Genomic DNA, 23,628 nt, shown 5'->3' with positions numbered 1-23,628 from the left:
ACACGATCACTTGGTCTCCCGCATGTGAGCAGTAACAGCTTCGTCTGCTTCCAGGAGGCCAACGGATGCTGTGCATCGTTTGCAACGCATTCGTTTCATGTATGTGATCAAGGCGAAGAACAACAGCGTGACAATCAGCAAAGTGGTTCCCAAGCAGTAGCGACCGTATTTCATGTCGTCCACTGTCTTTTGACGTTCTGTGTCTTCAAAGAACGCATTTGTCGGTACAGATAAGGCAAGTTCATCAACCAATCCAGTGTTGGATGGTGGGTATGGATAATGAGGCGACCGGTATCGCGAGCGTGGGTCACTCAAAATGGTTTGTACATTGTCAGGAACACGGGTTGCTTCCGAGAAGGATCCAGCGTTCAAAATTTGATTGGCAATGGTTCGATGTGCAGCTAATTTAACGGTTGTGTGTCAGTTTCCATCAAAAAAAAAATTGTAGTATGCTTGCTGACTTACCACTTGTCAAGTGAGTTCGATCCCACCAGACGTAATTATCTGCTTGGCTGCTTCGCGGCGGGGAGTCCAAATAAGCGGTTTCCGCGTCCTTGAATCCGAAATTCTCGGGATCTGCTGCAACGTCGTTCAGCAGGCCATAGACATCCACGAGATCAAGTTTCAAGTCTGTATATTGCTCGTTCAACTTTGTGACGTCCTGACAGATCATTTCATTGAGAGTCTCTGCAGCATTCTGCCATTTTTCGGTCCCGTCGCTTCCGGCAAAGAATGGCATACGTTGCAATGGCGGCACGTTGAACACCATGACCTTTCTGCCATGGAAAGCGCGGCGTATGTTGCGAATCTGTTGTCCAATGCAGGCAGCCACTAACCCCAGACCCTCTGTTGTCTTGTTTACTGAATCGATGATGTAAGTTATGCCGTGAATTGTTTGCACATGTACTTTGCAGTAACTTACCAGATGCTTGCTGATATGTCTTTTGGATATCGTTGACGCCAACCCAAATGGCAAACAATGTATTCTCGGGATCCAAGTTAAGGTCAAGTCGATAGTATAGCTCCATCTGGTCACGGATGCTAGGCATCAGATCGCTCTGTGAAATATTCGGAAACAAGGCATTGTCACACGCAGCTCCGGTGTATGCAAAGCTGTAAAGCGACGTATTCCATCCGACAGCAACGTCCTCGCTCCAGACAGGACCATTTGTCCATCTCTGAAAGTTACCGACATCTGCATTTGATGCATAGACAGCAAAAGTATTAGATTAGATGTAAATTATGGGCTAATTCAGGTGGGCATACCGGAGAAAGAATCGCCAAATACCACCAGATTTTCAATTGCTGTTACACGTCGCAATGCCATCAACGAAGATACTGCTGCAAGAAGGAATGGACTGGATAACATTGCTTTGCGCGATATTAAATCTCAATGAATGGAATGGGGGAGAGGGCTTTCTTGGAGACAAATAAGAAAGAGGAGGAAACGTGGGAGCGTGAGATCTTTAGTGCACGAGAGAGAAAGGCACTGGCTAAATACTAGCGATCAGGCTACCTTGTTTATGCTTAGCCCAACTTCTCTAATTTCCATCCAGAAAACGCTTCCTTCCGAGGACGTATGCGTGCACAGTCCGCTTATGTAGTACAATGGGTGGTGCGGAAAGGTCTCTGGGCTGATCCGACTGGGCAAAGCGACTGTTTCGAAGTTTAGTTCTATTAAATTAATTGCTTCTAACGCGAATTGTCCAATACAAAGAGCAGCCGTTTAACGAATCCATAGCGGCCGTTGTTGTTCGCTTTACCATACACTGTTCTGTCTTGTAGTTGCTGCGATTTGTCATGCATGCACTCACTTCTTTCTCTCTTTTACGCTCCATCAGCCATACCCAATTTACACAATGGAAACTTTAGAAAGAGTTTCCACAGGATATGTCTATTTAACCAATCGATTTCAAATCTCGAAATTCCATACGGCTAGCAATATTGATCTTCCAAGCAGCATGTATAGCCTTCTCTTCTGCGCTAATTAACACTCAAGTGCAGATGGTGCTGTAACTAATAAAGTGAACGCGACTTGTATCTGTACACGTGACCACGTTTTCATTGTTTCATTAGGCAGTAGGACTTCCCTTTAAAAAATGCACTCAGACAATCACCGATCATATAGCTACATCGTAGTTGATGACTGTACAATAATCCTTCCCTAGTAGCCTGTAGAGGGTCTGGAGAGATTAACAACATTATTTATTATTCTTTACAGATGCGGATTGTTCATTAGAAGGATTATCAAGCGCGTTTCAGCATACACAGTTCCAGCTTGCATGCTTGGGCGACAATAGCTCCGTTCGTTATTTTCGTATATATGCATCAAAGCATCATAACTTTGTTATGATGCATCGTGAATTGCTTATCGTCTTGTGGACTATGCTTGCAACTACTTGATTTCGATCAGGTTTACCTTTGTAATTTTTTCTTAGAAGAGTTTCCTGATTGTGACCACTAAAAAGCTTTGCACTGGCTCCTAGTATGATCATCATTTCGATACTTCTGTTATACCATCTTCCGGTCACTAAGAAAAGTCTTGGTCTTTATAATGATGAAGCACCTTTTTGCTTCTAAGGTGCACTTTTCTATCTCTTTTATGCTGCAGCATATTTCTCATAAATACTTTACAGCTCGTAGTTACATAGAAGTTTTCAGGAAGAAATACAAGAATTCAGATCTTCCAGTAGTAGACTTAACAATACCGGCAAGTATCAGGATAGGAATAAAGAGAAATAACAAAAATAACAAAAGTAACAAGAAAAGAGTTCAACCGTCTGGCATGATCAGTATACGATTCCTGCAACTCAGTACTGGCAATAAAACAAGTGTTTCATGAAAATGAAGATCGATTGTCAATGAATGGAAGATCGGAGGCAAAAAGGATAGAAATCGCGGACCATCGGGTGATCTGCGTGTCAATTTTGCTGATAAGTTTTATTGGTTGCTGAATATCCGGAATTTGCTGCCACTTTTCCTATTTTCCATTCGTTTGCACCTTAAAAGTCAAGTTGTCTCTCTTGGCTATCTTTCGACATAACTTACATCTACGAGCTATGGCCAACACGGCTACGTAGCATATCACTGCATCCGAGGACCCTGAAACAGCATAGAAAGGCGGGCAAAGGGTAAACAAATGTAGTCGTTGGCAATCTGCCGATTTGCCGCTCAGACAACCAAACTCTTGAACATAGAAAACTTGGCTAAAACGGCAAAATCATATCTTTTTTCTTCCTCGTTTTCTCAATGTTTCACCACCATGTCTACAAGTAACAATCCTGAGCACGTTACAGAAGCCAAGCCCTCGTCAATCCACGAGGACCTGTTTCCAGAGCAGAGCAATGATGAAAGCAAGGAAACAACCATCAATTCAAGAAGCGACATGGAAGAGGGTTTGCTGCAAAATTCGTCCTGGACACTCAAAGTTGTGATATTACTCTGCATGCTTTCTCTGCCAGTCGGTTGCCATTACCTTGAAGCTACTGTAGGGACTCTCAAAACTTCATTAAAACATGTAAGCTATTATAATTTCCTTTTAGATATGGATATCCGACTGTCCTTACCAAATATTACTGATTGAATTCTCGTGTGCCTGATAATAGACCATGCATATCAACAATACCCAATTCGGCATTCTAGTATCTGCCGTAACCCTTGTCAACACTGTTCTTCCGCTCTTTGCAGGCGTATTCATCGATGACCTCTCAAGTTTGGGTTCCATACGAGGCACTACATGCATTAGCGTCATCATCTTTATTGGAAGCTTGCTTGTCTCCATAGGCAGCGTGCAAGCCAGTTACCCGATCATGGTCACAGGCCAAGTCATATATGGTCTCGGTGGCGGTATGATTGTGACTATGCAAGAAGGCATCCTCTCCCGCTGGTTTCGGGACAAAGAGATTGCCATTGTCATTGGCATTACACTCTGCGTTGCACGCCTTACCAAATTTGTAGCCAAACTTGTCTGCTATCCTATTGTCTATTCATCCAACGATAACTCGGCACCTATTCACGTCGCTACCGTCTTGTGCGCTGCAGGCGTAGTCATGAACATCATCTACTGGATCATCATGTGCAAAAAAGGCTGGGCAACCGCGTCCGGTAAAGAGATCGTCCAGCCAAAGCATCGATACAGTACCCGCCTAAGTACGACGCGAGGAACGGCCAGTGCAATTACACCAGCGAGTCGGCGAGTATCCATCTTTTCAAACGCGATATCACCATCAGTGTTGATGCGGCAAGGCGGCGGTTTCAAATTCAACAAACGTATTTATTTATACCTACCCGGCACATTTTGGATGATCCCATGGATTCAGTTTGTCATGTCCAGCGTACTCAGCAGTTTTGATGATATTGCGACGTGAGTAGAGAACGACAATGTTTACGACTGGCGACTATTGACATTGAAATTTGTATCCACTAGTGAGTTTGTACAGTTTCGATTTAACACGACTACCATCATGGCCGGTGTAAGTACCTGGGCATTACTGACGGCTTTGAGAATGTTTGTGTCTCTAACATGGACGTAGTATCAAAGTAGTTTGACTCAAGTCGTGCCTATCGTTGTTGCACCCTTGATGGGAGTCGTGCTTCACAGGTACGGCAAGCGGTTGACGAATTGTAAGTGTTGTCTATCCCGCTTGTCTCCCGCAAACGTTTCGTCGGTGACTGATCCCATCCTCCGCCTGTTTGCCCATATATAGTATTCTTTGCAACACTGGTTCTGGTGACATCTTTGGTTCTATTAGCATACACGTGGGCTCCTCCCGCTGCAGGAATGATCATCTTCTCGCTTGCTCTAGCCCTCGGTCCAGTTTCTGTACTGACGTCAACGTCTCTGCTGCTCCCACATGAGCTGGCAGGTACCGGGATGGCGCTGCATAAATGCTCCAATAATATTGGCACTACCATTGTTGCAATCATTGTCGGTTACGTACAAGACTTGACATATCACGACAACAACCCATTAGACGATCACTCCGACTTGACAAACGAGTACCACGGTGTCATGATTCTGTACATGATTATGGGCTGCTGTTCGACAATTATTGCATGCATATTTTGGCTCATGGATCGCAAACTGCTCAGCGGATGGTTGCAAGCCGACAAGGATGAGCGTGAAAAGCGTCTGGAAGTCGCTCGGCACGAAGAGCAGGAAGAAATGCGTGCATACAGATACCCTTACTACGGTGTTGATCCAGCAGTTCAGGCTGAGCGACGCAACAATGCACTCTCGAGGATTGGCAGCCGCTTGCGAGAAAAGAAAACGTATACATACGTCGGCGTGTGGGCTTTTTGGCTACTTGTTTCGTGGGTCGTATACTTTGTCTTTGCCCTCATGCCGGTCTGGCAAGACTATATCTATGACACTGCAACTTAGTCTTTTTATTACTTCTACTTCTACACATCACTTGATATCATCATACTATAAAGAGGCATTTTTTTCGAAAGGGTTTTGTTTATTTGGATTTTAAGTGATAAGGGTTATCTATATTGCTGTAGATTAAACGGCGGATCTTCCAATGCAACCGTGAAAATTCATCAAGCAACTACATGGATTACCCGGGCCATTTATGACGATGGACCCCTTCCAAGGGTAAATGAGCAATTTGGGTAATCACAATTAAGGGGTTGAATAAAGCGTTCATTTCTATGGTTCTCTGCCAGTAATGGAAGGAATCGGGCAACTTCCGATCCGCCGGCCTTGGTGTTCCATAAGCAAGAAGCAGCACAGGCGGGGTTACTTTTAGGAAAGTTATTTAAAGAGTACTCCGTATCCATGCGTTTTGCTTCTTTTGTCGGAAAATGTCCTCACCTTTACCCGTCAATGCAAAAGAGTATCGCACTGACGATCAGGATACCAATCTCTTATCGTCGTCATTTGATCGGGCTTCCTCCATTGCTCGACTCGGTTCGTCGCCCATTCCGCCAAATGTCTATGGCTCCTCGCCTGCACGGAGCACAACCTCCACTTATGGCAGTACGGCCGAGCTGGACCGTGTTGCCAGCTCACACTCTCTATTTCGGCCGCTTTCAAATACCACCATGACTTTGGATCTTCCCGAAGGTCAGGTGGCCAAAGCTGTCAAGCGGCACTTGGTAGATACCTCACCTGTACCATCCACTCACAACGGAGGTGGCAGCAGCAGTGCCACTGACGAAGAGGGAATTACCAGCGTGCACCAACTGCCCGGCGGCTCCATCACTCACGGTATTTACAAGTGGACAGAGTCTGTTGAGAACGAACGGATACAGCGGAAACGCACTCGATCTGTGACGCTGCCCCGCCAGGAGCCATCCGACCCGGCGCTTGCCAATCTCAAGGATCCAGGAGGGTTCCGTCGACATTTTGTACTCGATCGGGCGGCACGGTCAGGCAAGCGACCTCCGCATTGGATGACGCGGACATTTGTGGATTTTCTTGCCTTGTATGGACATTTTGGCGGTGAAGATCTCAGCGAGGACGAGGATGAGGATGGAGAAGTGCTAGACGAGCAGGATATTGCCGGTCCTGACGAAGAATCACCCCTCATCCGTCGCCCCCCAGGAAGCGCTCCTCAGGGTACTGCAACCCCTGCAAAGGCCGTTTTCTTATTGCTGAAGTCGTTTATCGGAACAGGCAAGTTTAAATAATATATCGTGAGAAAAGATTGAAAAAGCTTATTTGAGCGGTCGGCTGACATCACTCTGCTTACTTGCTGCACAGGTGTCATGTTTTTGCCAAAAGCGTAAGCATGCATGCGTGTTTGTGGTATCTCATCATTTCTCATCATCCGTCTGTGCGCATACATAGATTCTACAACGGTGGCCTTATATTTTCAACTGTGGTCTTGACGATCGTCGCAGCACTGTCACTCTACAGCTTCTTGCTGTTGGTCGAAACGCGTAATAAGATACCAATGTCATTTGGCGATATTGGCGGCGCTCTTTTCGGACACAAGACGCGCATGGCGGTGCTTATCGCTATAACTGTATCTCAGGTATATACAGAGTTAGGAGATCTGTTAAGTGTCTCATGTGAGGAACTCTGACGCAGTTATGTGTTTCAGATTGGCTTTGTATGTGCATACATGGTATTTGTGGCACAGAACCTGCAGGCACTTATTGGCTCGGTGACCAAGTGCGAAGTGAACGTCTCAATATCCTACCTTATTCTGGCCCAGGTTTTGATCTTTGTGCCTCTGGCAATGATTCGCAAGATCCAGAAACTCTCGGTATTTGCGCTTATTGCAGATTTATTCATCTTTCTTGGATTGGTATACCTCTATTACTACGACTTTAAGGTGCTTGCCACGACCGGTATCGGACCCAACGTTACATGGGGCATCAATCCATCATCTTTCCCATTGTTCATCGGTACAGCCGTGTTCACGTATGAAGGTGTTGGTCTCGTCATTCCTATCACGGAATCAATGAAGGAACCCAAGAAATTTCCCAAAGTTCTGGCGGGTACCATGGTGTTTATTACTGCTATCTTTTTGTCAATTGGTTTCATCTCTTATCTTGCATTTGGCGAAGGAGTACAAACCGTCATTCTCCTCAACCTGCCAGCAACGCCAATTGTGGATAGCATTCAGGGCCTGTATGCTCTTGCCATCTGCCTTTCTATTCCTTTGCAACTGTTCCCTGCCATTCGTATCGTGGAAAACGGTTTATTCACTCGTTCCGGCAAGAACAACCCCGTCGTTAAATGGCAGAAGAATGCATTCCGCTTCATGTCCGTACTCCTCTGTGCAGCAATAGCTATTGGTGGCTCCAACGATCTCGACAAATTTGTATCACTAATCGGTTCAATGTGCTGTCTTCCTCTATGCTTCCTCTTCCCGCCGCTTTTCCATCTCAAGGGCGTCGCACAGAACTGGCGGCAAAAGGTCATCGATGTCGCTATTATCGTGTTCGGCATCAGTTCCATGGCCTACGCAACCTTCATCACTCTCTCCCTGTGGTCTTCTGGTGGCGAAGAAGCTCCACCGGTCTCAAGATGTGGACCTTTGTAAACAAACAGAAACCTTTTGGATACCATCTTCATATATAGACTTTCCTTCCATGTGTGACTGAAAAATAAAGTCTATTAATCAAGTAGTATAAAAGAACATTTTATTGCTCAGGTGGAAGCTCTCTACCAGCCTTTGCCCATTCTTTTAGGACATCTCCCGGCTGACCAAGGATATCTGTTGCTCTAGTCCGTGTCAGGTACTTGTGTTCGCACTCTGCACCGCTTCTTCCAATAACCACTCGTTTTCCAGAATCGCCTTCCTTGACGTATGCTCTAATTCCATTGATAACGATAGGACCAGCCTTGTCGTAGTACTCTGCAGGCGCCTTGGATTTGAACTCATGCACTGTGTCGTAACATTGCAGACGTCCACATGTGTTTAAAAACCTTGCAGCGCAGCGGCTACAGCATATCATTAAGCAATTGCACGAAGAATGCGCGCAGTTTTGGTATCGGTTGCTAGGCTCGCCGCAAATGTGGCATTTTCCAAATACTTCGTCCGTGATCGGCTCGCCCATTCGTTTATCAAAAGTGAAGTTTTTGCCGCGAAACAAGGACTCTTTCTGCATGTTCTGCTCTCGAATCCATCTTCCGTACGCCGTAATGCCGCCCTCAATCAGATGAACCGTTTTAAATCCTGACGCGGATTGCAGAATAGCGCCTGCTTTGGAGCAGCGGATACCTCCAGTGCAGTACATGAACACTTCTTGCTCGCGTGGTACGTCCTTGACAATCTCGTTCATTGACTTTATACTGCCTCTGAATGTTTCCACATCTGGCCGGATAGCACCTTCAAAGTATCCGATTTCACTGGTATAACGTCAACAAAAGTTACTACAGTACTTTTCTTTTAATGTATACCTCTCGTAATGGTTACGCATATCAATCAAAACTGGATCGTGCCCATGCTTCTTTCTGTAGGTCGACAGCTTTTCATGCCACTCTGCGGGCGACAGGTGCGATGGGGTGTTGGCAAGATCGTACGAGGCTGGATCCAGACCATCTGCAACCAACTGTTTGCGTATCCGGACGTGAAGCCGACGGAAAGCTCGCTCCCCTGAATCGTCCGTCGTCGGGTTGAAATCCATGAGTTCGTTGCCGACCTTGGGCTTTATGATCTCCTCGCAGTATCGCTGAAGATCGGACAAGTGCTGTTCAGGACAAGACACCTGAGCATTGATGCCTTCTGTTGAAATGTAAATTCGGCCGACGATCTGCCATCGAGCAAGATCGTCCAGTAACTGCTGCCGGAATTGAGGTAGATCGTACTGATCAAGTGGGTGGAATTTGTAGAATGCGAGCGTGCGATAGACAGGCTTGGGTAACTCTTTCGTTGCTACCGTTGCTTCTTCTGTTGCCGTTGCGGTAGCGTGTCTGAATCGGATCGAGATTGTTAACGACGTTGGACGATTCACAAACGTCTGCTGCTGCTGCTGCCTTGCAACACCAGCGATGCTCCTGCGTGCAACGGATCTATTTGTTGAAGAGCAGCAGCGGGTATACAAGGTATGCCTTACAAGCACCCAGGGTGAACGGGTTCTCGTTGCTAACATATGTAACAACTTTTTCTGGAGCTGTCAAAAAAGAAAAAAGGGCGGAAAAAAAGATCGAATGATTTTTCGAGCTAGAGGCAAAGCCAGGGGCGGTTGAACATTTTTTCTGTGCAGAACAAAGGTTCGGGGCAATGCGCTGCTTTTTTTTTTTTTTTTTTGCTACGATGATCTTGGAAACTGTGATTATTCTGTAAAGTACATGCAAGTAAGGATTGTAGTAAGCGTGTAGAGGTAAAAATACAAAGAACTATAATGAAAAGGGTAACTCCAAGTTGGCAAAACTTGCGTGTATGTTTTTTATGCTGAGTCCTTTGGTTGCTCAATAGTTTGCTCTGTCGTTTCTTTTTCTTCAATTTGCTGCTCCTGCTGCTGCTGCTTCTGTTCTCCCTCCTGCTCGAAACCAGAGTGCTTGCGGAGACGAGCTCCAAATATCTTGAGCATGAGCAGCACAAACATTGAAAACCATGCTAAGGCAGCCAAAAGCACTGTAGTCCATCCAGGTCCAAGGGCCTGAACCATTGGATTGGCGACCAGAGTAAGAACGCACGCAATGACCATACGCACGAGGTTAGCCGCTGCAGTTGCGGAAGCACCTTCACCAGGCACAGCATCAACGAGATAGGCACTTGTAGAAGTCATTATCTGGTTCATGCCAAAGTTCTGGATACCAAATCCGACAATAGCTGTCCAGTATGTCAGACCTGATTCGATACCCCATCCAAACAAGAGCAGCCCAAATGGCATAAAGATCAAGCCAGCAGGCCACAGATTGAGACCCAGGCGATCTTCCACTTTGTGACGTCCACCGCGTTTGGCACGCGCTCGCAGGAGCAGTCTATCAGAAAGGAAACCGTTCACCACTGCACCCGTCAAATTTCCCACGCCTGCACCTAAGAAACTGAGACCTGCCATGTTCACGAACATGTATTTAGCAAAAAAAAAATCCTAACATGCTACTGATGACTCTTACCTGTTTGCCAGGAGTTAAAACTATAGTGCGATTCCAACAGATCAGGAATGATAGTTTCCACCGCAAACATTGCTCCGAAGGCAATACCAGAGATAAGAGAGGCCATGGCAACAAAGGGATGCCGCAACATCAGGAACGGTTTGATCGGGTTGATACGTCTCTTTTTGAGAGCAACGGCAACCTTTTCATCCGAGTTGCTCTCGCTGTTGTTAACTGTCGCGGGGACGCTTCCTGTCTGGCTGCTGACATCGGAATCCTTCTCAGGCTGCTGCTGCTGCTTATTGTCGAATTTTTCGTCCACTCGGTAGGTTTCGGGGATGACAAGGAATAAATAAAGTACTACAGCGATACCAAACGCGAAGCAGAACCAGAATGTTGCTCTCCACGACAATGCGCTCATGATCAAGAAGCCACCGAGGACAGGGCCTACATATATATGTATATACATGGTTAGTTTGCCGAGGAAAAATCATCAATCTGCGCGAGCGGTGATATACATACCGATCAAGGGTCCAAAGAAGACACCGAAAAAGTATTTGCCGAAAGCTGCACCTCGCTGCTCAACAGGGTAACAGTCAGCAATGACGCCAGCACCAACAGACTGTCCGCATGATGCGCCCAAGGATTGCATGCATCGAAGCACGATCAAACCGCCGATGTTGCCGACCAGGGCGCTGCCGAGTGATGCAAAGGAGAAGATGATCATTGATAGGATGAACAAGAAGCGTCGAACTCTGTAAAAATCGGACGTTGCTGCCCAAAATACAGGCGCAATACCCATAAACAGGACAAACAAGGCTGCAGTCAACGTCGTTAGCATATTTGTTGAATGCAGTTCCTCAGTTACGGCGGGAATGCCTTATAAATCAATGCGGCAACGATGGCGTCAGTTTTCGTAATAAACTTGCATGGAAGCACTGCACATACCGGGAAAGTAAATAGTGCTGGAGAATCCTGAACTGGAAGCGCACAAACCGAGCGCCACCAAGATGGATGCTTTGGTCTTTCGTCCAAATAACCGAGGATCATCGTCGACTGGGGGCCGAATCAAAAGCCGTGATTCAAGTGCACGTCTCCACCGCGGCTTTGCAGGACGATTCTGATGGTTCCCAACCTCGGGATCCGCCATTTGCAACTAACAAAAAGAATTAAAAAAAGAGGACGGAAATGTGGAAAAACAATTCTAACGTTTTGATTATTATATCATTTTTCTTTCTCGGTCGGTCCTTCAAACCACTGGTTACAAGATCAGAAACATGTGCAACCGCGAACGGAAGCGTCCGTTTTCTCCCCGCCATGCTAGCATAAACTGTTCGACCTGATTTCATACCAAACTCTGTTAATCATCGGAAAACATTCCATACATTCCTTTATTGCAATTAAACATCTTCTTTTTTTACTAGTAAATGCTTTCAAATGTATTAATACGGCAAAGAAGTATAAGAGTGCCTTTTATCCGGTCTTATACACCAGGATGAAAGGATGCTGCTTATTTAGGATATAAGAAATCCCGGCTGCCGGAGACAGAGCAAGCAATAAGCCTTTGATATTACCAACAACGTAACATGTACGTAGCGAATTTGTTTACACTCCAATTACTACGCTTACTTGGATATAAAGAGAAACGCAGAAAACGAGATCGCATCGACGGGGAGGAAGCGGAAAATGGAAAGGTTTACCTCCTCGCAACCGACATCACCGTTTAATCTACTTTAAACTATGGAGATAAATATCCAAACATGGTTAAAACAGAGGTGGAGAGATAGTTGCTTCAGTGTATTGAGACCGACAAGCCATGACTCGCAATTAAACGACAAATAATCAGTAAATAAACAATTCTGCTTTTTGGATGATAAGATACTAGCTATCTAGTAGTTTTATGTACGTATACGCAGATGCTGAGTTATTAACAGCAGTTTCGTCTCATCAATAATACATAATGGGTAGATTGTTTTAACTTGATAAGCATGCATTGTTAAATAGATGTATGCTGTGTACGGCTGCTATTATCGAAAGACAGCAGCGCCTGAAAGCACGGACGCTTGTAACGCGAGCTGAGATTTACTACGCGTTTCAAAGCGCGGTTTCCAAAGAACAGCAGGGACAAGCAACTTGACACTGACATTCTCTCTTCCGCCTTTACCGTCATGGATCTGCACAAGTTCTTCAATTCAAGCAACAAGGCTGAAAAGAAGGCAAGTCATTCGAGAAGAAGCAACCAATGCATAGACTGACGTGATCCGAAACAGCCTACTTCTGATCACGGCTCCACACGCACTTCTTCAAGTACGATAAATGCTGCGTTGTATATATCTGACTCTGCTTACACATGCTCAACGTCTGTTAGGAGACGGATCCAACAAAGGCGATGACGACGACTTGTAAGTACTGACTGTGCAATCGAGTTGTATACACGATACTCACAGTGTCTTCTCTAAAGCCAGGTGACTCCTATGCCACCGAAAGGCAGAAAACGCAAAGCTACCGACGACGACGAAAACCAGCTGAGTGATGCTGTTGAAAACAATAACAAGAAACAAAAACAGAAACAGGCGCAAGAGATTGATCCAAAGGACTTTTTCGCCGCTGCAAAAAAGTCATCCGCCAAACCAAAGGCACCGAAATCACGTGCGACGCCAGTAAATGTCACGGAAACAAATGCTCGTAACATGGACGTTAAGCAAGAAAATAAGCCAAAGGAGACAGAAAAGAAGGTGGATTTGACTGTGGACGACGCGAAAACAACCAAAGACAGTGCGCAGATTGCGATCGATTTGACAAAAGACGAGACCAGCAAGACTGAGATAACCAGCAAGATCACAGAGTCGACTATCATTAAAAAGGAGAAGGAAGTTGAGGAGGTCAAAGTAGCAGGAAACTCGGAGAAGCACAATTCGACACTAGTGACAGTAAAAGATGAAAAAGGAACATCGTCTGTAAACAACCCCATCGTTACCAGCGATGCATCTGTTTCCAAAAACAGGCATGAAAATACACCAAAACTTGAGCAAGAAGCCGAAGTGGAGAATTCTGGACAGAATACAACAAGGTAAAACGATAGTCGCTCCCCAAGGTACATGATCGGTACTAATCTGAACATTTGAAATAGCCGCCCAGTATCATTGAAAGCTGAGGGTCCACGAGCACTTGGAACTCGGCGTCTCCCAAGAGGGCAAACTAGTTGCTTGAAGGGTATAATCATTGCTTTCACTGGAGTACTCGATACGATGACAAACGACACTGCAGTGGATATTGTCAAGAGATACGGAGGGTAAATCACACTCTAGTTATTGGATTCTTAGTCCTCGTTTGTAACAATATTTTGTAGACAAATTACGAGTGACGTTACCAATTTGACAACGCATTTAATTCGAGGACGAAATGCTGCAACGGCCAATGTCGCCAAGGCCAAAAAGTTCAACATCAAAATTCTTGATGAAGATGGCTTTTACAAACTCGTTGAAAATTCTCGACCAGCACCGACTACAGCTGTTGTTGCATCACCTTCAAATGGCAAAGGAAAACAGAAGGTCGGACCGGCTGCGAATGCTACTCAACAGTATGTGCTCGCAAGATTTTGATCTATCAGTACTAGAGATGTAACTTCAGTCTTGTAGATCTACAGCCCAATTGTGGACCGACAAATATCGACCGAAAACTATCAACGAAATAATGGGCAATAAGGAGATTGTGAAACGCATTTCAAACTGGCTTGAGAACTGGCAAAAGAGCTATAGATCGGGCTTTCCCAAAACCAAGACGGACGATGGAATAGGCGGTTACAAGGCGGTGCTAATAAGCGGTCCTCCTGGTATCGGCAAGACGACAGCGGCGCATGTTATTGGAGTCACGCATGGATACGAAGTGCTTGAATATAATGCCAGTGATGTACGAAGTAAAAAGGCATTGGAGGATAACATTCTTGAAATGATCGACAACAGAACGATGACCGAGTTTTTAAACGGCAGTGCAAAACAGGTACGATCATGCAACTGATGAGCATTATCTGCATTAGTCTAATTATTGTGTAGGTCAAGGAGAGGAAGAAGGTCCTACTGGTTATGGACGAAGTTGACGGCATGTCCGGTGGCGATCGAGGCGGTTCAGTTGAGCTAGCTGCAATGATCAAAAAGTCAAAAATACCGATTATATGTATTTGCAACGATGTCAGATCTCAAAAGGTTGCGCCCATACTTCGGGTCTGCTACGATGCACGCTTCAAACGGTGAGGGAATTTGTGATACGGATAGCGATGCTTAAATCCATTGCTAACTACGATAAAGCACCCCAGCCAAACAGTTGCTGGCCAGATTCATGACTATCGCACACAGGTAAATATATACCAGAGTTAGCAGGAAAAAAAGAATAAGATTACTAAGTCGTTACTCTAGAGAAAAGCTAAGCATCTCGCCAGCCGCCATCGAAGAACTTGTCAATGCAACTGGCAATGATATTCGACAGATTACTAATATCCTTTCAACCTATCGCCTATCCGCTGAAAAGCTGGACGTTAATCAAGCAAAAGCACTGTAAGTTAAACTGTAACTGAGTCTTAGCAATCAGCTCACTCTTTCTTTTCGCAATGGGAAGTGGTAAGACGAACGAAAAGAATACGCAAATGAACATATTCGATGTACCACGCACGCTTTTCAATTCTTCATCGTCGAGAGAGTTGAGTCTCGCTCAAAAGCAAGAGATCTACTTCCAAGACTATAGTCTTGTGCCTTTAATGGTTGCCGTAAGCATTAAAGTTTGCCACATTAAAGCAGCGTTGATCGCACTAATTATCACGGAAATTTGCCAGGAAAACTATCCAAGCTGTATTCCAGACAAAGCAACTCGTCTAGCAAAGACAGGGAATCCCAAAGAAATTGCTACCTTGGAAATGAAGCTTTACGCAGAAGCTGCCGAGTCAATAGCTGATGGTGATATGATCGATGCAGCCATTCATGGGTAAATATATAAGACATTCAGATTGTTGTAAATATGTCTCGCTCACCATTGTGACAACAGGAGCGTTCTAGAATATTCACTTTTGCCTGTCCATTCGATCTTCTCATGCATTCGTCCGGCTGCGTCCGTATGCGGCACTGTTACTGGAAGGACAAACTTCCCTTCGTAAGTATATACTAGCTAATCATGATACGGCAGTGTTATCTCAATATTTGTAATAGTTGGTTGGGCCAGAATTCAAAGGCCGGCAAACACCAGCGTCTGCTCGAAGACATGCAGGCGCGTATGCGATTGACGACAGCAACAAACAAGGATGGAATTCGACAAGATTACATACCCGCCCTGAACCAGCGAATATTTTCCTATGTAAAAGACGTACGTATTTATTAGTGACAATAGAGGACTGGATTACTCAAAGGCACCGATTTACGTTTTCACAGGAAAAATACGAAGATGCGATCAAAGTGATGGATGCATATCATTTGGAACGAGAAACGCTGGAAACTTTGAGCGACTTTGATATGTCTGGCAAAAAGCCGCTCAGTCAGCTATCTGCAAAGCAAAAGAGAGCATTCAGTAAGATGTAAGGGGCTGGAGTAAGGCTTATTAAAAATGAGAGTACTAGAATGCGTTTCTGCTTTCCAGGTACAACGGCTCGCCGCATCCTACGGTCATTCAAGTCGGGCTGTCAGGAATCAAGAAGGGCAAAGGCACGAAAGGCAACGCTGCTGTTGATATCCAAGACTCTGACGAAGAATCGGATGATCGATACTACGGTGGCTATGCATCTGAAGAAGATGAGATCTTCGACGCATGAATTTGTCCCGATTACCCCGCATAGTAGATTGCCGTCGGTTTTGCTGATTGCAATCGCTACAATCTTCAACTACATCTTTAAATATCGTTGTTGTTGATATTACATTTAAATGTTCCTGTTTCTTTATATCTATCTATTGTCCATGATGCTGCTTCTCTAAGACTTCTTCTCGGTTGATATTCGTGTATTCAAATAACTTTATCTTAACAAAAATGGAGGCATAGAAGCATATATCCTCCTGGGTAGAGTGCTCAATGGAGCGTTGAAGAAACAATGAGAATTGAAAGATTAATCGGATGTCCTGAATACGATATCATGTGAAAGTGCGTGGAAAGGTCGGACTAGCCAAAGCTTAATGGATTGCTTGTAGTTCCCCATGCGGCTACATAACTCAGACATAGTAGTATCCCCCGTCAGAGCTACTATTTTGTATTAAAATAACAATCATGCAAAGAAAAGCCGGCTTGAATATGCAGGCAACCACTGTATTTTTTCATTAAGTATTTGTATGCACGTAATTTGCAAGGGTGTATAATAGCGGAGGAGGAGGGAAGAGCACTTGTATGTTAGTTAGCGTACTCTCAGTGGATACTTCTACGGATAACCGATAACTGCAGAAAGATGTAAGGTGTAAGGTGTAAGGTAGGGGAATTACCAACCGGTGATATTTTTATGAATATTTTCCAAGAACAAGAACAATGACCCTGGCTCCTTCTTCCATTGGTTGTGCCAGTGATATGCAAATATTTGTAGTAACCGATCCCGCGGGAAGTCTGTTTCAATGAATGCATTCGGCATAGAGTTGCTTGGTTTGCAAACCATCGGATCGGTGAAGCACCAGGGAACGACCGACCAAGGCTTGATGCCATGGTGTAAAAGTCTTCGGTATATGCGGTAGTATAGGTATCCTCCCCAGTCTATAGTGCCTTTGCGTGGCAACGGGCCGTTGGCCATCTCTGACAGCATTTCACAAAGATACGGTGATTTTTGCTTGAAATGCATGAATGCGCCGTTGAAAGGGAAACCATTAGGTTGGAAACAATCCCATTGCGATAGCCATTCGTGTTCAAACAATGGAGACATGTCTCGGATCAGGAGCGAATCCATATCGAACCACATGCCGCCGTAACGATAAATCACCAGCAAACGGATCAAGTCTCCGTCGAGGTAACCGTACTGATCGTTGAAATCCAAGTGCGGCGATGCTTCCATGGGCGTCCCTTTTGACAGTTCGCGAGCGTCGTACAACTTAATTTCTAGTCGATCGCCGACGTGAGCTTTGATATCTTGAATGACAGGTGAGACGCCTAGATCGCCGTTTGACCACAAGTATAGTATAGAATTTTCGTTTTGCGTCGCAAAGAATGATCGCAACGCTGCAAGCTGTTTGGGTCCGACAGGTGCCAAATCGGCTCTCCAGTAGGCGTGGTAAATACTCTTTGAGGATGCGTTGCCATGATTTTCGGGAATAGGCTGGATCGTTGCAGCAAAATCGTAGCAGTCGTAGCCGTCCAAGAGTGCAACGCCTGGTGTGATATCGTATACGTATTCTGAGGTGCCCTGGATGTACGGACTGTCTTTTGGTAATTCGTCAAAGCAGCCTCCAAGATCGCCGTAGTAGGCATCTTCAGAATGTGAGAGCCAGTTACGAATATAGATTCTAACATTGAGCTGGACGGAAAATACAGCAAGGAAAACAATGGCGCCCAGGATAATGGCAAGGAGAGACCATTTGATTATGGTAGACAGTCGCCATCGTTTACGTCGCAGGTACGTCGCTGTGCCGCCGCCAAGTCGAGAGTACGCTTGCGGATCTGACAATCGCAGCATGTCTCGGATCCGTCGCAGCATTGTGAGAGCCTTTGTGTTTTGGGTTCAAGTTTTAGGAGAAAGAGAGAGACTCCTGTTCACACGACGGACAACGCACACAAAGAGCAGCTGCTCCCTCCCTTCCGGAACCTTTCTGCTTGGCGTTGAGAGCCATGAGTTTGAATGTCCGTCGCACAAAAGGTGTCACAGGAAAACAGGCACAAGCAAAACGGCTGTTCATTGTATCCCTGCCCAAATGAGCGCATTTGCTAGTAGGCTACAAAGTGGCAGATCTACATTGTCCATGGTTTGATAGCATCAAGGTTTACGTAGATCTTGCAGTAGATGATGTGATGAAACTCTGACTTTTAAGATTTCCTGTTCAATATTCTCGTCACGCTGGGTCAAAAACGGGGTATCGGTAAAGTTTGGGTTTCCCGACAGAGAGTAACGTCATTCTGTTCTGACTCACCCACCTTACGCTCACACACCATGCTCCTGGTACGCCAACAGCCCATGAGACAGCTACGGCAAACAGCATTCAACGCTTGCACACGCAGCAGCAGAGCTCTCGCCGGGTCATGCAACCGTCGTTTTTATTCATCGTCTTATCGAGATCGCAACAGTGACAACGACGGCAGTAACAACGGTCAAGCAAAGGATAGCAATAAGCTGGCACCCGACAACAACAAAGGCGCCATTCGCACTGAATCTCCCGAGAGACTTTCGTTCATGCCAGTAATCAACTTGCCAGAAGCCGAGTTTGCGCACAACGCATTTTTCTCTTTGCATAGACCTTTGCTGGGCTTATCACTGGATGAGGAACGATCGTTCTTTTCTCAACATCACCAACGCCAGCCTCCTAACCATATACAAAAAATGCTGGGTATCCAACCACAACAGCAGCACACCGACGAGCATTCTGAACAAGATGGTAAGTGCAAGGTCATGACAAGGAATACACAATGGTAGATTGCTTACAAACACGCTGTTAATAAAGATGAAGTTGCTGAATACATGATGCAGCTGCGTCCCTTTGAGCCTCCAAACGATCTCTCCGTCGAAAACAAAAGCAGACACGATGAACAACACGGAAGCGGCGTCACGATTTCGTTTGAAGATGGCTCGTTGGAAGAGTTTGAAGGATTCAACTCGAACCATACATTACCAATGTATTATATGCCAGACAGCGAAGAGATCGTTGACTATCTGAAAGCAATCCAAGACAAGCTCCAGTTACAAGGATATACAATTGGCAGGCGCCGGAGAATGATGACGGTACCTGCATTGTTGGCCCGGAAAAGGACAATGCTCTTGCAGCAACAACACAGACAGCGGTCTCGACGAGAACGCGTCGTTTCTAGACTATTACTCGATAGAAGGCATTGCAAATGATTTTTCCACTCTACTACAACTTTACGACTCTGAATTTTTCCTGTTTCCTCGTAATCTTTGTACAGACCCGCGTGCTCTTTCATTTTCACCCCTCTTTTTTTTCCATCTACACCCTCGATTCCTGACACTCATTGCAATTGATATGATTGTTTGTGAGTAAAAGATCTCGACATGAAAACTCCAGTGTAATGTAGGTCCGATGTAGGCTGATATTCTGAAGAAGCTGCTAAAATTTCATGCGAGTATGTACTTCCGATCTCGCAAAGAAAAATGAAAAGGGCCTGTGTTCCCATCGTCAGTTACACAAGTATATATAGGCATTTGAGCTCCTAACTTTTTTGTCGAGCGTGCAGCCACCAAACTACAACTCCTTGCGATGCCTTTTGCCTTTTGATTCCACTCCTTTTCCCGATTACCTTTAACCACCATTCACCGCCATGGCGTCCACTCCGAGCACTCAACCCCATTTACTGCAGCGGCAGCCGACTCTTACAGCGTACACCGATATCCTCGACGATTTCCAAGATGGAGGAGGACGAGGAGGACCAAAGCGGCAGTGGAGTATCCGGCAAGCAAACAGCCGGCTACAGTCGCATGGACTCGAAGCAGCGCTGGAGAGCGATCTGAGCCTGCAGCTGCAAGAAGAGAAAGAACGTGGGATACCAATGACAGTGCTGTCGTCGCCTGTTGATAGTCCAACAACGAGTAGTAGTCGCCGCCGACAATCAAATAACCCGTATCTCAGCAGCACGTTGCTTTCACCACCCACGACGCCTCCTGCAAACCGCACACAGGCAAAGCACAAGATGTACGGATTTGAAGATCCGGACCCCTTTTCAGTTGCGCCCATGGAAGCGTGGCAAGAAATGAAGGATTACAATTTGCGAACAAACGGGTTACCGACGCTGGATCAAATGATGCGGATCTCTACACGTGCGCCGTTAACACAAGCGAACTTCGCTGCGTTCTTGAAATGCCGCGGTGTGCAGCAGAATTTGAATTTCCTGCTTGAATTGGAGACACACGATAAGCTTTGGCGGGCGTATGTAAACAGCATTCGACGACAGACGAGGATGGATAGCATGCCCGGTTCTGAGCGAGTATCACGGTTTCTCGAAAGCGTTGCCGAGAAACCAGCCAATACCAAAGATACCATGATGATGATGTACAGCAATGCCGGCGGAGGTGATTATGACTACAGAGAGACGCCCGACACTGAAGATCTGCTTAACGGCGGCGGCACACCTCGTTCAAACTACTTCCCTAGCGATATCCATGGTACCAACCATAATAGTAATAATAATAATACTTATGCATCGCGAACACCACAGGGCAAAGACGGCCAATCACTGACCCGACATGATCTATGCCAGAACGCTACGCGGATATACCGCACGTTTTGCTCGCAATTCGATGCTGCACAGCCTATCCTGCTGCCTGATGACCATCGAGCTGCGCTCGAAGAGTTGGTTGAGAAGCACCGACGACCAGAGCCTATTGTATTCGAGTCGGCAAAATCGCACGTGTTTGAAATCCTAAACGTCTTTTACTACCCGCAATTTGTCGATTCTGTCTTGTACACAAACATCAGCGTGGCTACAGCCCGCATTCTGCTTGCGCTCGGAATACTCCTTCTCACGTTTGCATTTGCACTCGAGCTCAGTCTCGTGTTCCTCGATCACGGCACAATGCGGACACGGTGGTGGGCAATGCTGCCTTTCTTGTTTGGATGGTCGGCACTGCTATCCGGTTTCTCACATTTTGCTTTCTGGCTCGCATTCATTGGCAAGAGGTAAACGATAGTAGGAATAGAAAAGGGTTGCTACCGAAAAGATTGATATTTTTCTTTTATTAGCGAAACAGGCTTTTTGGTGTACACGAGTGTGGAGGACAAGACTGTTATCAATATCCACCGCAAGCGCGGGTTCCTGTTCATGGCGGGCATCCTCGTGCTCTCGGTAATTGCAACCATTATCTTTTGCTTTATTCCCGGAACTCGTTTACATGCTACGTAGAATCTGTTTTCTTCTTTTACTTATCATTTATTGTTCCTTCTTTTGCTGCTGCTGCTGCTCTGGAAGCAGTATTGTCCTGAGTCATCATCCCCTCTTTGTGTAAACTAAACGCTTAAACGTGAGAAAAAAGGCTAAAGAAAGATTATTGTTGAATCACAGACTTATTATTGTCGTCGCTTATCGTATCAGTTTCGTCGTTGTTCCATTACTGTCTATTTCTCGAGCTTGAACCCCAATGACGGCAATTACGATCGAAGACATCCACGCAGCTGCATCGCTCATTAATGTCCACCGCACCCCTGTCGCGACATGCTCGACCCTTGATGCCATGGTGACCGACAAGGTCGGACAGCCGGTACGCTTGCACTTTAAGTGTGAATTGCTGCAAAAAACTGGATGTATGTCGTAAAACAAATGAATTGTTTTAACAAGATGAATGATATTCATCATATGAATTGGGTTAGCCTTCAAGTTCCGTGGCGCATCCAACGCGGTTATGCGTCTGACAGAACAAGATGCCCAAAAGGGTGTCGTGACTCATTCGTCCGGCAACCACGCACAGGCACTTGCACTCGCCGCAAAGAAGCGCGGTATACCTGCATACATTGTCATGCCAAACAACGCACCCGAGGTCAAAAAAGAGGCGGTCCGAGGCTACGGGGCTAAAATCATTGAATGCGAACCGACGCAGGAGGCACGGGAAGCGATGGTAAGAAGATGGTGGAACGCATGTAATTTCTATTTCTGGCTGACATTATTTATTTTGGCAGGCTGCCAAGGTAATTCAAGAAACGGGTGCGACGTTGATCCATCCGTTCGAGAACCCTCACGTCATCCAAGGCCAAGGCACGATCGCGATGGAATTACTCGAGCAGATTGGAGAGCAGCAACGGTCTCTGGATGCATTGATTGTACCTGTAGGCGGAGGAGGCATGCTCTCGGGCTGCTCAGTGGCCACCAGGGCATTGAGCCCACACACAAGGATCTTTGCAGCCGAACCAGAAAAGGTCAACGACGCGTATCGAACATTTGAATCAAAGACTCGCCAGTCCAATCCTCCAGGAACACAGTCGGTCGCAGACGGTCTGCTCACGAATCTCGGCGAGGCTGCATTCTCCATTGTCCTCGACAAGGTCGAGCATGTGTTTACTGTCACTGAAGCGCAAATCATTCATGCTATGCAGCTGGTATGGAGCCGCATGAAACTTTGCATTGAGCCCAGCGCTGGCGTCGGCGTAGCTGTCGCACTTTACAACCCAGAGTTCCACGACACTGTTAGAAAACATAACCTTACTGATATCGGCATTATACTCTGCGGTGGCAATGTAGATATCACTCGCGCAATCAAATTATTTCAAGAATACCAGAACAACGAGCAATAATGAAAAATCAATCAATTGTTCGTTGTTCCAGCTCCCCTTCTTGATGAACGTGTATGCTATCAATTTATGGGAATATGTCGAGGTGATGAGTAGAGAACATTTGCGGTCGGGATCACCCTATTTGTACTGCAATTGAATCAGTTTCGAACCTTTTGAAGAAGTATATTGACATGTCGCCATCGAGATTTAATTTGTTTCAAGCACTTAACATTTTCCATGCCGCAAACTGGCGGATGGTTCCAAGCGACGCAAATAATTTCTTAATGAGTAAAGTCTTGGTATTGGAAGTTATCGTTAACGACGTACCCGTTGGACTAAAAACGTGTTAATTTGTATCATACGACTACCGCTAATTCAACAAGTTTTCGAAAAACGTAGATTGCCACCTTTTCGCGCTTGCCAAATAGCTAAGATAATGCAAAATCCCAGATGTGTCCGTGATCGAATTATCTAAATATCCTGCCAAGGGATCTTGTAGACAATGGTTCATATCATCGGCAGCACGAACGCCTTAATCAATGTTGCGTATTCGGCAAGGAAGGATGGGCCTCGTGATCCCAATCTCAAATTGGTTTTCTCCGGGCAACAGGCTTCCTTCCATAGATACTTATGCAATTAGCGAGATTCTCTGATTTCCATTTTTCCGTCTTATAAATTGTAAGGCGGTCGTCCTATCGATATTTCGATGAGACAGTTTTCTATCCCAAAAATACAACGAATATCCATGATCCCTTT

The 23,628-nt window shown here is 45.7% G+C and overlaps 10 protein-coding genes across 10 annotated transcripts; 6 read left to right on the top strand and 4 right to left on the bottom strand.

Moving 5' to 3' along the window:
- Positions 1-6: 6 nt before the first annotated feature.
- Positions 7-1,369, bottom strand: VTP01DRAFT_8188 (uncharacterized protein; the record flags this gene model as incomplete). Its single annotated transcript, XM_069387281.1, has 4 exons — positions 7-401; positions 466-861; positions 923-1,195; positions 1,267-1,369. 4 exons carry the CDS (start codon positions 1,367-1,369, stop codon positions 7-9), a joined length of 1,167 nt encoding a protein of 388 aa, XP_069241066.1.
- Positions 1,370-3,262: 1,893 nt separating this feature from the next.
- On the top strand, positions 3,263-5,383 carry VTP01DRAFT_8187 (uncharacterized protein; the record flags this gene model as incomplete). The annotated part of the gene is made up of 5 exons (XM_069387280.1): positions 3,263-3,517; positions 3,606-4,363; positions 4,427-4,472; positions 4,533-4,623; positions 4,707-5,383. 5 exons carry the CDS (start codon positions 3,263-3,265, stop codon positions 5,381-5,383), a joined length of 1,827 nt encoding a protein of 608 aa, XP_069241065.1.
- A 425-nt stretch (positions 5,384-5,808) lies between these two features.
- VTP01DRAFT_8186 (uncharacterized protein) lies at positions 5,809-8,000 on the top strand (the record flags this gene model as incomplete). The annotated part of the gene is made up of 4 exons (XM_069387279.1): positions 5,809-6,622; positions 6,710-6,731; positions 6,797-6,983; positions 7,053-8,000. The coding sequence occupies 4 exons, from the start codon at positions 5,809-5,811 to the stop codon at positions 7,998-8,000; spliced, it is 1,971 nt and encodes a 656-aa protein (XP_069241064.1).
- A 100-nt stretch (positions 8,001-8,100) lies between these two features.
- VTP01DRAFT_8185 (uncharacterized protein) lies at positions 8,101-9,552 on the bottom strand (the record flags this gene model as incomplete). Its single annotated transcript, XM_069387278.1, has 2 exons — positions 8,101-8,809; positions 8,861-9,552. 2 exons carry the CDS (start codon positions 9,550-9,552, stop codon positions 8,101-8,103), a joined length of 1,401 nt encoding a protein of 466 aa, XP_069241063.1.
- Positions 9,553-9,849: 297 nt separating this feature from the next.
- VTP01DRAFT_8184 (uncharacterized protein) lies at positions 9,850-11,651 on the bottom strand (the record flags this gene model as incomplete). Its single annotated transcript, XM_069387277.1, has 4 exons — positions 9,850-10,457; positions 10,523-10,948; positions 11,024-11,380; positions 11,450-11,651. 4 exons carry the CDS (start codon positions 11,649-11,651, stop codon positions 9,850-9,852), a joined length of 1,593 nt encoding a protein of 530 aa, XP_069241062.1.
- Positions 11,652-12,669: 1,018 nt separating this feature from the next.
- Positions 12,670-16,292, top strand: VTP01DRAFT_8183 (uncharacterized protein; the record flags this gene model as incomplete). Its single annotated transcript, XM_069387276.1, has 16 exons — positions 12,670-12,717; positions 12,772-12,808; positions 12,870-12,903; positions 12,963-13,571; positions 13,632-13,793; positions 13,851-14,081; positions 14,140-14,500; positions 14,554-14,747; positions 14,806-14,853; positions 14,914-15,051; positions 15,113-15,260; positions 15,327-15,475; positions 15,536-15,640; positions 15,697-15,850; positions 15,916-16,058; positions 16,121-16,292. The coding sequence occupies 16 exons, from the start codon at positions 12,670-12,672 to the stop codon at positions 16,290-16,292; spliced, it is 2,733 nt and encodes a 910-aa protein (XP_069241061.1).
- A 651-nt stretch (positions 16,293-16,943) lies between these two features.
- Positions 16,944-18,143, bottom strand: VTP01DRAFT_8182 (uncharacterized protein; the record flags this gene model as incomplete). Its single annotated transcript, XM_069387275.1, has 1 exon — positions 16,944-18,143. One exon carries the CDS (start codon positions 18,141-18,143, stop codon positions 16,944-16,946), a length of 1,200 nt encoding a protein of 399 aa, XP_069241060.1.
- A 450-nt stretch (positions 18,144-18,593) lies between these two features.
- VTP01DRAFT_8181 (uncharacterized protein) lies at positions 18,594-19,496 on the top strand (the record flags this gene model as incomplete). The annotated part of the gene is made up of 2 exons (XM_069387274.1): positions 18,594-19,035; positions 19,102-19,496. The coding sequence occupies 2 exons, from the start codon at positions 18,594-18,596 to the stop codon at positions 19,494-19,496; spliced, it is 837 nt and encodes a 278-aa protein (XP_069241059.1).
- A 437-nt stretch (positions 19,497-19,933) lies between these two features.
- VTP01DRAFT_8180 (uncharacterized protein) lies at positions 19,934-21,511 on the top strand (the record flags this gene model as incomplete). Its single annotated transcript, XM_069387273.1, has 2 exons — positions 19,934-21,288; positions 21,352-21,511. 2 exons carry the CDS (start codon positions 19,934-19,936, stop codon positions 21,509-21,511), a joined length of 1,515 nt encoding a protein of 504 aa, XP_069241058.1.
- A 235-nt stretch (positions 21,512-21,746) lies between these two features.
- VTP01DRAFT_8179 (uncharacterized protein) lies at positions 21,747-22,893 on the top strand (the record flags this gene model as incomplete). The annotated part of the gene is made up of 3 exons (XM_069387271.1): positions 21,747-21,909; positions 21,976-22,220; positions 22,282-22,893. The coding sequence occupies 3 exons, from the start codon at positions 21,747-21,749 to the stop codon at positions 22,891-22,893; spliced, it is 1,020 nt and encodes a 339-aa protein (XP_069241057.1).
- Positions 22,894-23,628: the final 735 nt, after the last annotated feature.

Source organism: Rhizomucor pusillus, assembly GCF_041956525.1.
Source record: "Rhizomucor pusillus strain CBS 183.67 unplaced genomic scaffold VTP01scaffold_5, whole genome shotgun sequence".
Lineage (NCBI taxonomy): Eukaryota > Fungi > Mucoromycota > Mucoromycetes > Mucorales > Lichtheimiaceae > Rhizomucor > Rhizomucor pusillus.
This window is presented reverse-complemented; position numbering and strand designations above follow the sequence as displayed.